This window comes from Nestor notabilis, unplaced genomic scaffold (assembly GCF_000696875.1).
Source record: "Nestor notabilis isolate BGI_N333 unplaced genomic scaffold, ASM69687v1 scaffold14602, whole genome shotgun sequence".
Lineage (NCBI taxonomy): Eukaryota > Metazoa > Chordata > Aves > Psittaciformes > Psittacidae > Nestor > Nestor notabilis.
In genome coordinates, this window is record NW_009918814.1 from 35,101 (window position 1) to 49,846 (window position 14,746).

The 14,746-nt window shown below is 40.5% G+C and overlaps 1 protein-coding gene across 1 annotated transcript in view; it reads left to right on the top strand.

Annotated features, from left to right (window-relative positions):
- LOC104402130 (serine/threonine-protein kinase BRSK2) overlaps positions 1-14,582 on the top strand; it is a gene marked incomplete at both ends in the record, with an annotated part of 40,996 nt that extends 26,414 nt beyond the window's left edge. The window contains 2 exons of the mRNA XM_010009919.1: positions 10,249-10,309; positions 14,375-14,582. Of these exons, the coding sequence (XP_010008221.1) occupies positions 10,249-10,309; positions 14,375-14,582 (269 nt within the window). The remainder of the gene's footprint in view (positions 1-10,248; positions 10,310-14,374) is intronic.
- Positions 14,583-14,746: the final 164 nt, after the last annotated feature.

Sequence of the window (14,746 nt, forward strand, 5' to 3'; positions counted from 1 at the left end):
AAGAGAGCTGGGAGTAAGTGGTAATGGACCCTACAAATTAGAATACAGAATGGGTTACTATTCCTCTAAGAGGCTCTATGGTCTGATTTTAACCTTTTCCCAGATTGTGCTTAGTGTTGAGGTCTTCTAGAAAAGTCTGAGTAATGAGTGCTTTGCAATTTGGGCCTTCAGGCATGTTCTATTTTCCCTAGACAATGTAACAAAGTAGATGATACTTGGGTTTTCAATTGGGTAAAGGAGAGCAGGGATTACAAGTATGTATGGGGGAAGTAATCTTAGACCTCATAAGTCAGGGGGAGATGATGAACTTCAGCACTGTATAGGCTTGAGACATAGTTGGAAAGTAAAAGAAAGGTTTTTTAGAGCATTGCTTAAAAAGGGGAGGATGGGTTGGGGGGCTGGGTGTCCAGCATTGCTTCAGGTGACTCTCTTTTATAAATGTCCACACTAGTAACTCTGTTTTCTCGCTTTGTTCCTGCCATAGTAAAACAATGTTCAGTAAAAGCCTGGATATCTCTGAAGCCAATCCCAAATTCAACAAAGAAGAAAGGTATAAACACTGACAATATGTTCCTCTCCTCTACCTCACTGCTGAGACCTTAAAGATGCAGTACTTACCTTCTCTGTGTGGGGGCATAGCTGTTGTCTCTTTAGACAGAAAGAAAGAAGGTGGGATATTTACAGCCCCACACTATACATATTTTTGTACAGTAACATTCATTTGAGGCTATCCCCAATGCAGCCTGTGACTGTACCAGTGTTTTCTCCTCTAAAATTTCACCCTACTGCTAGTTCTGGTTCAGTTCTGCCATGAGTGAGCATGCCCAGGGTAGAAGACATACTTGCTAAGACTGCTTTGGGAAGGATTGGAATGCAAAATGCTAGGAAAGCCCACAGTGCTCCACCCCCAGCACTAGAAACAGCAGCACAACTGAAATAGAGCCAACAGTGGTAGGAAACTTTGGAAATCGTGTCTGACAGAGCAAAATAATAAGTGCCTGCAGGTAAGAGACAAATTCCTTAAGACTGCCTTGGCTGCACCAGAGAACACAAGAGGAAAAGATGGTCAAAGATAGTTTTTGGAGGATGATTCCGATCTAGCAGTTCAAGTGGCAGATGGTGAAGAATGACAAAAAGGATAACTCCCAACTGTGAATAGAGGCACAATGGAGGACATGCAGGTCACTAGATTTAGTGAGTTTAAGTGGACTCATATGGATCCATGAACAAAAAAAAAAAAAAACAGTTTAGACTTTTGGGAAGGCTTTTAGTGGACGTCTGGTTCCTAAAATTTTGGTCTTAGGAGAAGAGAATTTTTCTCTAATGTTAAAAACTGGCATCTCAATTGGATAATTCTTCATCAAAATGTAATCCTTATACTTTTTGGACAAACATTTACCTTACCCAAAGGTTAGGAGTGTTCTATATGATCCAAAAAGGGGGAAGCAGTGGGTTCCTTAAAGGAACCTGTGGACTTGGCAAACCATTATTCTTTCTGTTTTCCCTTTTAATAGAAATCTTTATATTTAGAGATAAATCTGAATTTAAGCCTCAGGAGACTTTTAATAGGCATGAGGGACAGCTCCTGTTACGGCCTTTTGCAGGTTGAGGCAGTCCTGTGTGGGCAGTGTTTCAACTCTCAAACCTGCCACAATGAAGAACATCATGCATCTGCAGGAGAGGTTGTGCCTTGTGGTGTGTAAAGCACCCAAGATAGGAACAAATATTGGACCTGAACTATTAGAAACTTCTAAGTTTTGCAGCCATGAAGAAGTGGTGGTTATACAGTCTTTAGTGGCTGGGCTTTCCTCAACTGTTACTATAGGCAGAGAAATTCCTGTTCCTTGCTCTGCTTCACCTTAGAAGTTCTGTTCTTGAACATGCACTTCTTACATTAAAAGTCAGTCTGAAGCTACTCTGAAGATGGGCTTTTCCACAGTAGTTAAAAGTCAGGTCCAGTAAGAGAAGTGCAGAAATTTTATCTGTGACAAGAGAAGGGTCTTTCAGCAGATGTTCCCAGCACCATTCATTGTCCCTCTTTCTCTAGTAACTGCTACAGCTGTGTTAGGAGCAGAAGAAATGACCTTCCAGTAACCACCGAAACACATGGGTGTTTTGTGTTCGCTCTCAAAGGTGATATTTTTCAGAGTACAGCAGGGGGAGGTTAGAGCACCGAACGAGGCTTACCCAGGGTCCTTCTCATTGAAGGACCAAGCTCATTTTTGGAGGATCACATTTACTGTGGTCTTACCTCCCTCCCACTTTTAAGAGTTAGATGAAGGACCTCAGTGGTGGGAAAGTGAGAGGACCTGGATTCTGGATCTGCGCACAGACACATAAAAGGAATCGATAGGCAGCAAAGAGAACCCCAGCAAAATGGGGTCAGATAATCATGGTGGCCATTAAATTTTTGGCCAGTATTTAATTATCCAACTTTATGATGTCTTTTTTAAAGGAATACTGCATCTTTAAGGGTCCCTTCCCTCTAGATGCACATGGTTGTCTTAGTAGCTGAGGCCACTGTCCCTTTCTTTTTCTTTCTTTCTGACTTTCTCTTTCACCCCCTCTTTCAGTGCTTCTCTTCTTCTGTATCTGGGTTGCTGCAGCTCCGTAGTTCACTTGCTTCAGTATTGTAGGGAATGCACATGTCTGCGCTTCTGGGTCTATTGTGTCCTGGGATTGTTCATTTTTTTTAAACCTCATTCCCTTTTCCTTTACCCGACTGTCAATTTGCTTTTCATTCTCTTTGTTAACCTCTTCAGTGCCTTCCCTGTTGGGAAAATGACTTGAAAGAAAAATTAAACAACCTTCTTGCACCCATTCTATTTACATTTTAATATTCTGCATGTGTGAATATGGGTGTATTTTCTGTATAAATATACACACATGTTCCAATATGCAATGGGTGTCAATTTGCTCTTCTCAGTTACATCACTGTAGATAGATTTGTACAGGCACAATTGAGGACAGCGTTTGTCCCTAAATATATACATATACATGTATTTGTGTATATATGAATTAGATCTTTCCCAAATTTGCACTCCAGGCTGAAATACAAATGGAGTGTCACTCAAACACATTGAAAAGAACTTGCTGTAATGCTTCTTTCCACTTCTCTACCAATGTGTAGCACAACAGCTTTTTCTTTCTATTCTAACTATGTTTTAATTTTAACTTTTCTCAAAACTGCCTTGCGTCGCTCAGCCCAGTATTTGCAATGTTGATGTGACCAGAAGCATGGCTAGTTGCACTGAGCAGTAAACTGTGAAATCTACTGGGCATATATTAAATTTGGTATTTCTGTTGGTGACTGTCTTGTGGAGAATGGATTTTCCTCACCCAGCCAGGGGTAGCTTTGGCAGCTTGGGAGCCTGTTATTGAAAATGGAGAGAATGAGAGAGAGAAAGAGATGGAGAGGAAAAAAAGTGTTGCATCTGACTTGAAAACAATTTGGCTTAATAACACCAGATTATTTTGTTTGTTTCTAATCTAATCTTTGTTAATGTGAAAAGGTGGTGACACTTCCCTGAGTTTGTTTACCTGCACACCTGAAAACTTAATAACCTGACTATTCTTTTTGATCTTGAATGCTTTGGTTAGTAGTGAAAAATTAAGACTACTGAAGTTTTTGTCACTAGGCTTCAAAGTCAATATGCCAGAGATTCATTCTGCTTTTAGAGCTGCTGTTTCAGACTCTTTTCAGCACAGCATTGACTTATTCTCCATTCACATTTGAAAGATTTTCTTTGCAACCTTTAAGACCCAGAGACTGAATTTATTTTAAATGAAAAATGAGATCCTGGAGCATAAGATGGCATCCACAGAGATAAGTGCTGGGTTGCTGAGCTGGTATGTTCTAGCTGATCTGAATTCCTGACTATAAGGCCATCATGACTAATAAGCTAGTATCAAAGCAGATTCACAGCTTGAGCTACAATCCTGTACCCTGGGCTCCCAAGCTGGCTCAGAAATGCATGCTTTAATAACCAATATGTTTCACAGTTCATTCATGGCAAAAAAAAAAAAAGTACTTCTTACCAGGCCAGCTTGGGGGACAGAGGGACACTACACTGAGCAAACTGGGGACAAAAAGAACAATTTCCTTGATAACAGTCTGATATAACAGTGCCTTATCTAAGAGGCAGACAAGAAATGCAGCATGAAGTATGGACCCCATTGCTCTGCTGACTGCTTTAATTGGGATTTGGCTGGGATTTTCTTTTTTTGCAGCCTTAGTATGTCCCTCTCCATATTCCCCAGTGCCAAAGTTCAATGTGTCTGCAATATTCTAAGCAGGACAAAAGTTATTTTCTGGTAAATGAAACTGTCCCCCTAGTGTTCCTGGTCTCTGAAGACGTAGGCACCGGTGGCAATAATTATGACCGTTCAGTACTCCTAACAGTATTTCACTCTGCTTTTCCTACTCTTCTTTCCGCCTGCCTCCACATCCTTCTCTCTTTCTTTCTCTCTCTCCCTCTCTCTTCATTTTCCCTTTCCGAGGATGGCGAGTGCTGATCCATTGGGGTAAGCTCTAGTTTTGGATTTTTCCTGTTGTGGGACCTGTATATCTTGTAGAGAAACGTTTCATTTGCACTTTAGAAATACACTACAGGCTTATACACTTTAGTGATTGAGGCTTTACAGCAGGGAGAGAGAGAGAGAGAGAGAGATGTGGGAAGAAGCATTTTTGGTGCTTTTGTGTGTGTTTGTGTGCTTTATGTTGGAGTCACACTCCATATATTTACTTTTGGGTTCTTTTTAATTCTCTTGTTTGTCTCTACGTTTCAATGTCTGTGAGCACAGAGAGCTATCCTCAGGCTCTGTGCACATACCAGGACACCTTCTGAGAATGAAACCCCCTTCTCTGTTTAGCGCTTTCTGTATCTGTTTGGTACTCTTCAGTTAATTTTCATCCTAATTTATCCTTTTTTCTCCCTTTTTTTTTTTTAAGATGAAGCTGAATCCCATCCATGTTATTAAAAAAATGCTGGGTATTCCCTCTCTTTTTAGTATATGTTTTCTTAAGAGGTGAACAGATGGCCCTAGAGACAGATACGTCTTCAAAGCTCTTTATTTTCAATAGAGGATATAGATACAACTAGGAATGCAGTCATACTTCAAGTTAAAGTTCCATTTATAAATACGTAACAGAAGGAGAATATTTAATTAATAAATGATTTAATAAAGACACTGTAATAGATCACTACAGACTACAGCAAAAGCTTATTGAGAGGGTACATACTGAGAAAGCTAATTAGTGCCAGTAACATTTACTTCTCATGTTTGTAGTGTGCTTTACTATTTATTAATTCTTTCTAAACCATTTATAAATGGAACTTCAGTATAATTGGCCAATTAAGGAAGGTGGTGCTGTTCAACATCACCCTCTGCGTGTGCTGAAAGGAAGAAGAGGTGCGTTACCAACACCTGCGGTCCTTTCTCTGTACTCTTTGTCAGGTTTCATCTTATGAGCAGTTATTACCTTGAGTAGAACTCCTGACATAAGTATAAGGATTCCCAGAAAAAGCTGTTACAGTCAGTATTATTTGCAAGGTTGGGACTGTAAGACAGGAGCACCAAAGATGTTCTATTCATATTCCCTAGATCAAGGAGCAAGGAAGCACAGTTTGTATCTTTTAGACACCCAAGAGTAGTAGTATTGAAATTTTTTGACACAGAGTGCCTGACTGCTCACCTATTGCGTATTAATTCAGGTCATTTTCAGGGGTCTCATACCCTGAAATATACTTCAGAATTTTTTTGGTTTATTTGAGTAAGCAAGCAAAGAGGAGTATCAAATTCCACCCAGTTTATGCTTGAAGCAAGCAAGAGGTTGAGAATGACTTTCAAAACTACAAATGGAATCAAACCAATTCAAAATTTCTAAGGCATTTCACCCAGGGACACAAGTCTAATGCATTACTGCACGCTGCATGCATGCTGCAGGCTCTCCTTCTTGGAAGCATGGCTCCAGCTTGACCAGCTAAGAGGCTGTATTCAGCATCCTGGTAAAACTGTGCTATGAAAGCAAGTTCTGATGGGACTGCAACCAAACTCCCCTTTGATTATAAGAAAGATTTCTGTGAGATGGTTATTCAAAGCAGAAACAAATGCTGAATCTGAGCCAAATGTTTAATGTTGGCTGTGAAGTCTTTATACTCTACTGGTGTGTGCTAGCAGATGCATTGTTTAAAGCACTTGAAAATTAATCTGAGTGAAGAGCTATATAGAGGTGTTCTGTACATGTGCTATATGTGTGGTATGTTTACCAGGTCAGCTGCACTTTTCTTTCTTGTATTTCTCTGCCTACACCTCAGCAGTGTGAGGCTTCAGCACTTCACCTCTTCCAGCTCTCAAGAAATTCTGCAGGTCTCTAAAACCAGCTGTAAACTGGATTCTAGCTCTTCAATTTCACCAGTTAGAGACCACCAGTCTAACATGAATTGGGCTTCATGTGGCTTTCCCTCTGACAGCAGCTGGCTAAAATGAGTTAAAAAAATACTTTAAAACAAAGGACCTTTTAATTTGGATACATTGAAGTATCAAATAGATTGAATAAGGTACACAGTCATCATATCTACAAACTATAGCCCACACATGCACATTTCGTTTCAGTCCTTGGCCTCTCTCTTTCATAGCTCAGACGTCTCCAGATTATTGTCAATCTATGAGATGGGAGGAATAGCCTGCAATGGTCTCAGTGCCCACCTTACGTTTAAAGTGCCTTCTACATCTTCCTCCTCCTAAACATTAGGTCTAACTCACTTATGCTTTTGTTTGTGGGGTTTTTTTTAATTTATCCCTCCAGGTTTGGCAAAACAACTATGTCACTTTGGAAGGGACTAGAGTCTCTTCTTGGGTCTCTAAATCTGGCAGCTCTGTTTGAGGGAATGCTCTTTATCTGAGCAACTGCATTAACTTTTCTGCTTGTATTTTTAACAACTTTTTGATGGCTTGCATTGAGTTAGTGCCCAAGCATACAGCAATGCAAATCACAGAACAAAATGAGTCACACATTAAATTTGTAGTTTCTCAGATTGTTTTATTTATTGGAATATTTACAGATTTAATACTTCCAATGACATATAATGCCTGTAGAGACTTCTAGGAAGTTACTTGCTAATAGATATTTCCCACCAAATAAATGTAGTTCATAACCATAGAGATAAGATGATGTCACATTTTTTCTCCTCTTTCCACCCATAGATCATCCAGGGTCTGCCATACTAATGTCCTGCCTGTAGGGCCTCATACTTTCATTTTCTGGTGAGAGGGATAAAACTTTAAATTCTTTCTGTCCTTTCATTACAGCATTTCAGCATAATGCAGCATTTTCATTACTTTCTTTTGGCCCTGTCCCAGTTCTGTCCACTCTGAGATACAGGAGCAGTGCATGTGGTAGTTTTTTAAAAAACTGAATTCTAGCATTTCCCAGCTGAGATGATCTTGATGGGAGGGACAAATCTGTCATTTTTGCTTCTTAGCATTTTTGTACTGGAGTATAGAACCTGCCATTGTACTGAGTTTTTATATCCAGCTATGGAACTATGTCCCATATGTAAAGGTAAATTATGGGAGATTTATTCAATTGAAGAAGATACAAGGAAGATCTCCTCAGTCTGGCGTCATAACCCATACCAGCACTGCCTGGTAAAGGGGAAAAGCTTTGAAAATGTACATCCCTCTTTTCACCCCAGCACTTAAAATTGACCCAGTATTCTTTAAAATCTTTCCACTGCTCCTATATACAATTTCCAGTGTGGACAAACTAAAACTTGCTATAGGGCCTACCTTACTTCTTAAGTATTTTGCATGAAAATCAGCAGCAGAAATAAAGCTTGTTTAATAGCAATCATGTGGATACTGAATGCATTTCCAGGAGGATTTCATACTAACTCTCTCTTCTGTCCCCCACCTCAGGCTCCTAGGCTGGATGAAAACACAGTACACAACAACTTTTTTTCAAATATTGCTTCCAATAAGGAACTGGGAGTTGGGAGGTGGGGCCTGCCATGTTTTGCCCTCCATATGCGTGATTGTTTTTGTAAAAAAATAGGAGGCAAAGGGGTTGGGAGGGGAGAATTCAGGACTATTGGAAACACCTGATTGCAAAAAGGAAATAGCAGATTGGAGCTTTTAATCAAGTATCCTGGAACTCAGGTGAGTGTCAGAGAGGACTCTTCCACCACAATTAAGAGTTGGTGGGAACATCTCCTAGCGGGAGTTTAACTCCTAAGTAAGTGTTTAACTGCATCTCTGGGCACCTAAATGCCTTTTACATTTGTCCAAGATAATCTTTAGGCTCCTCTTGTAATTTATGGTTTGGAAGAAGCTTTTCCTGATGACTCATAGAAGGCAGATTTTAACTCAGTGGACTTCCTATATGCACAACACATCTGTGTTGCACTCAGCTACTTCAGTCATAGGAGAGGTTCATAAAACAGCCTTTCAAAAGTGGACCAGACAGTTCTCCCCTTGAAATAACTTTGCATAAACCTTTATGAGCCCCAGATTGTGATGGGACAAATTTAGGTTTAATCTAATGCAAAAGAATGCCAAGACTGAGCTTCCAGTTTTTGATTTCTGCACTATGGTGGCCGGACTGCAGCAGGGTACAAAGAAAAACAAAAGTGAGGAGTTTCTGCATAGAATGAGTGCCACTAATTTTCACAGCGAAAAAAAAAACAAACCAAAAACATGCTGAGACTGGGCTTCTGGGTTTCACCTACTTGCTGTGATGGACAAACTGCAATGAGATACATAGAAAACCATCAGTGAGTAGTTTCTGCAGAGGATACAGATTGAGAGAACAGGACTTGCCATTGTGTTCAGTTGTAACTTAATCTTTCTTTGGAAATATTTCCTCTTTCGCAGTTCACATATTTTTTAATAATTCTACTACTAAAATTTATTTAGTAGCATGTCTGTGACACCATTTCAGAAACTTTTTTATTTTATTTTATATTCTCTTATGTATAACTTGGTATTATCTGACCTACATACATTTTAAATATATGGGTGTGCACACACATGCAGACACATGTCTATTCACATACACATGTGCACTGTTTTCCAAGCATCTACAGGACTTCACCTTTTCATGTTTGTTACCTAAAGGCAAGTAATTGCTTTCATGGCTCTTACTATTAGTGAAACTTTGGTAGGTTTGCTGTATTAACATGTTGCATGGTGGTTGTTGAACAACTGGATTCGTAGCCAAGTCCTTTCCTATAAGATGTTTCAGTCTTCAGTACAACTTTCTGTTTAGAAAGGATAGAAAGCAGCTGCCTCTGGGGCTTACTCATTTACAGTCCCACAGAGGTATATTTTTTCTGCTGGGCAGCCCTCCTCTTAGAAACAGCTGCTGCTGAAATGTTTGTGCATTTGGCCTGTCTGCCCTTTCAGCACATTTAGCATAGCACATTTGTATGTTTTGTTGTCTACTCCTGTCATTTTTCATAGGTTGCCTTTGCTGGAAAGCATAAGAGCATCACAGTATAGGTGACCTTGTCAGCAAATAGAAGGACAGTTTATTCTCCCTTGACTGGCCCTTTTTGAGGGCACCTGGGCTGTTATCTTGATACTAGTAAAGTCATCAACAACAGCAGAACTCATTATCCATAGAGAAGACCCAGCTTGTTTAGTGCAACTGCATCTCTTACTGGAGAGCAGAGATGTGAAATCTGTCAGTGAGAAGCTGGAAAGGGTTAAGCCAATGTGAGCTTTGATTTCAGTGGGAAGTCATCACATAGGAAATGATTGTGTGCCTGGGTCATGGAGACTTGGGGTTTTTTCTTAATATCTCAAAGAATCCCCTGCCTTTGTGCCTTGGACACACGGTGCTTTTCCATGTTGCTCATGACAGAGGACATTCTGTGTCCACCAGCACTGTGCAGAAGAGAATTCTCAGCACCAACATGAATGTCTTGACAGTCCCTTTTGAATTCAGCAGTTCAGCTTGCACAGGTCAGACATAGTAGCTTCTGTGGGCTTGATGACCAAAAAGAAGGTAGCAACTCCCTTAATGAAAATGGATTATAGTATCCTCCCTGAGCAACAGTATTTCTTTGTTTTGAGGGTGGGACAACTGAAAAATGTAGGAGTAGTGAACAGAAAGAGTCATGTGTTTTTCCAGTGACAGCCTCCCTCCTCCTCCTCACTTCATGCCTGTGCCTATGGTGGCTGGTGTTCAGGGTTATTACTTGTCCAAGTTTTCTGAGGGCTGTTTTCCTTATTGTGTCCATTCAGGTCTCGTTCAATCAGCGGAGCATCGTCTGGGCTCTCCACCAGTCCTCTCAGCAGTCCAAGGGTAAGTGGTGCTGCTTCAAGATCTGTTGGTCCAATTCACTCACACATGCTTGACGCTTTTTGACATCTGTTGCTCCAGAGCTGTGGCTCTTAGCTGGGATGTTTTGTTTTTTCTTAGCAGCTTGTAAATTTTCATGGGTAACAAGGGAAATGTTATTTACAAATGCAAGCAAAGAATTTCTCGTACATACTCCCTGCACTGTTAGCAGGGATCTCACTGTGCCCCTGCCCTTTTCAGTCTCAAGCACATAGAATTATGTTGCTGTTACTAAACATTGCCATGTCCAGCTGAGGTCTGTATATGGCATGGTTTCAGACCAAGTATCAGGAACCATTTCACAGCTACCTTCAATCAGGTCACAGCAGAGCACCAAACCATGCCAGTTCCAGCAGGCTTCATTCTGTTTGCCTCAGAATAGTTTGTATTAGAAGGTCAGAGACAATAAATTACACAAATTTGAGGGCTAGCAAAGTTAAAAGGAAAGTAAGTTGACTAACTAAGACAAGAACTCAAGCCCCTATAAATGTTACAGTCACATGCAGTCAACTAAATTCCTGTCATTTGACATGCACTCAACTAAATACCAGTCCTCAACTAATACTGATACTCAGCTAGAACAAAACTTGCCTAATAGTATATCTCTTGCAAACTTACTACAGTTTCTAAGTGCAATGACAGAGACCTTCTTCTCCTTGGAAACTTCCTTAGGGATAATAGTATTCCTAGTGTCTGACAAGGTCAGCTTAGTCACTTCAAGACTTAAATCCATGTTTTCTAATTATCTGGCCCAGTGTCTTTGGAAAATATCCACGTATACCTATGGATCTGCTCTTAGGTATATGAAGATAACATCAGTATTCCAAGCATTTAAAATCGTAATTCTCCAGTAACATTGTATGTAATTCTTATGCATAAAGACACACTTTCAGGTCTAAGTTTATAGGCTAGTAAAACTTCCTTGCTTGATTGAACTATTTTCTGAAACATATTCTGGATTCCTAACAGTTGTTGCCCTGTTTTGCAACTGGCATAAATGTGTTTGTGATCTCCTCTGTGTCTTTAACATGCCAGGAAACAGTGAAGATCCATTTCCTTGTTTCTGCACTGGGACTCCTGGATGTCAGTAGAATGAAGGAGAGGTCTGAGAACTCTTATGCCACTGCAAAATGTACTGAAAAAGAGCAATAGAAACAGGTTTTGCACAAAATAAGCATCCAGTGCAGCAAACCTAAATCTTGATCTCATTAATTGATCTCTTGGGATCAATTTTTGACATCTCAGTAGGACTACATCAAAGAATAAGGATGGCAAAATCTGTTCCATAGTTGCTATATCTTACCATTTTTACTTAACAGGCAGTTGATCAAATAGTCTTCAAAGGGATTTAGCAACCAGATGGCATTTTCAGCAGATCATAACAATATTAAGGCAGGTCAAATTTGAGGCTTAAAGGGAAATGTTGGAATAAAAATTGTTGTGGGTTTTGTTTTGGTTTTGGGTTTTTTTAATGTCCTTACCTATGCTTCTAATAGCACCTTAGATTATTGAAAGAGAACATACTTCAAAAAGAAAATACACTTTTCACTATATGCACTGCTTAGGTTCAGTTCTATGAGGATCTGAATTCAACAGCAACTAAGAGTTCTTAAATCTCACAAGATCTTGCTAATAGTGTTCCCCATTGCACCAGCTGAAATGTAGACTTTTGTGTATTTTTGTGCTTTATTTCATTACTAAAAATGTGGTACTTAAGGGTGCCTCTTCAGATTCTAAATGGCTTAAGTGGGAGTTGAATTTGACTTCTTTAAATTTGTTTCTCGAACCATCGTACACATAAGATACAAAAACGGCAAGGAAACATTGTCAGTCAGCTATGTGACTTGTATCCTTTGGTGCTATCAGATGCTGATAGTGACTTCCATAGATTAACCACTTTCCTCATCCTTTCCACTTCTTTTTCATTGATGATCAGAATTTACCTACATGGCAGAATTCAGTTAACTTTACAATCCTAATAACAATACCGATGTGTTGATGTAATGATGTACTGGCAACATTGTGCTAATCCATCAAACCTAGAAAGTAAACTCACCAGTGAGTGTGCTTACTTGGGACTGAGATTTGAGGCATGTTTACGTGTATGTAAAATGTCTGGACAGTGCTTGATTACAGCTTTTATGCTAATAGTAATAATAATAGTAATAATATTATGGTGATAACTCATAATAGGTAATCATTTATAGAAATCAGAATCTGAGTGTAGACCAAAGCTAAAGATCTTGGATAGTGATTTCTATTTTTACAATGCTACCAGTACTTATAATCTAAGGTGTTAACAGTGATGTTTTGTAAGGACATTTGTTTTGTTTGAAATGTGATTTTTAGCTTGCTAATATCCCTTTAAAAGGCTTCTATTCTCCCCAGTTTGTGTATTGCTGTTCGCTGTCGGCATATGAATAGTTTCCCAAAATGCCTCTAACATGCTAAATGTTCTTTTTTGGGAAAAAAAAAAACCCCAACATCATAATCCCATTTTGATAACTCAGTGATGGATTATGAATTTTGGTTGTCTTTTTCTTTTTAAACCATGTCTTACAAAACCCCACCTCCTCCAAAGAATTGGGACTTAATGGCAAATATTGCTGTGACTTTATGACGGAAATTCAGATTATCAAGCTGTCCTTCAGTGCAATGAGGAATGTTGCAGGAGAAGCATAAAGTCTGATGGGAAGTATCATTTCTTCCCAGATAAACAAATTTGCCAGGCCTCTCTGAAGTTTTTGCTGTAGCTGTTTACAAATCAAACACCAATGTGAGTTTTCATTTTTCTCATGGAGGTGTGTGCTCTGAAGCCTCCCAGTGAATATTGAGCGGTTTAACCTTCCAGGTCAGGGTAGAAGATTCGATGCCCACATGGCATCACTCTCACTTTCCAACCCCTTTCTGCAATGGGTGGCTGCAACAGAGGTGTGCATTAGCCAGAGTCAGGGGTAAAGAGGAAGGAAAGAGGTTCTGACTGGTGTGTGCAGTAACATGTGTGTATCGCCTACCACTCCGTATGTATCACACACCTGTTTTGAGTTTCATCTCTCTCCTGGGTTTGCATATGGGCACTTGTAGCTGAAAGAGGTGGTCCCATTCTTGGCACATCTCAATTTGTCTGTGGCTTCAGTGGTTCTTCTTCCCCTTCCTCACCTCCCTACAGCATCTTGCTTCTCTCACTGCAGGGCAATCAGAACAATCCCAGAGAGATGGCATTTCTCTCTTCTTTTTTTCTTGATTACTTTTTCTTTTTTTTTTTTTACTTTTTCTTTGTTTTACTTTTCTTTCTGTTGTTTTCCTTTGCTGACACGTGGTTGGTTAATATGATGAAGCCTGTTATGACACTGTTGTTCTTGCTGCTGCCGCTGCTGCTGTTGTTGATTATGCTGTGTTCCCAGCTAACTGCATGTCTTTTTTTTTGTTTTTTGTTTGTTTGTTTTCGTTTCTTTGCAAAATCCCTCCCCCCCACTACCTCTTCACCTCCATCTCTTGTGTCTCCTTGTGACATGGTGCATCTTTGTGACTCAAATGGATTTTATTCTGACTTTCTCTGCTCGCCCGCTCTATGCGTATTTCACTGTTTTTGATGTGCATGGACACTCCGCGTCTGTCTCGTAGCCTATCAGAAAGTTCTTCATCCCCCCTCAGACCTCCGACCTCCCTTTCTCTCCCCGACCCCAAGTCTCCTTGGACCCTGATGCTTGTAGGAACGCCTCCAGGCCTGGACATGTACTCCAACCAAAGCCAGCACTTCAGCCCAACCCAAAGACGCAGACTTTGCCATCCAAGAGCAAATTGGCTGAAAAACCACTCCAGTCTACTAAATCCAACCCACTCCCTACCAGCAATACCAGCGCCCCCTCTTCCCAGAACACCCCTGTGCAGAATGCTCAGGGCCGCTCACCTGCTGCCGGCTTTAACCCACAGCTGGCTGTTCCTAAAGTGCAGACCAACCCTATGTCTCCTGTTAGATTGCTCCCTTCTAGTACTGACCCAAGCACCAAATCTATCCCCATCATACAGGTCACCCCTCACCCCTCTCCAAGGGGAAGTCCCCTCCCTACCCCCAAGGGGACACCTGTCCATACGCCAAAGGAGAGCCCAGCAGGCACACCCAATCCAACACCACCATCCAGCCCCAGCATTGGAGGAATGCCATGGAGGACACGGCTCAACTCAATCAAGAACAGTTTCCTGGGGTCTCCTCGCTTCCATCGCCGGAAATTACAAGGTGAGTACTCACCGAAACACACAGGTGGTTCCGATTTGCGCAGACATTCGGCAGCAACTTGATACCTCTCTGTGGCTCTGCAAATTTCATGTATTGAGGACTGAATAATATTGGCATTGAAAATGAGAGTGATAACATAGAATCATAGAATCACAGAATCATAG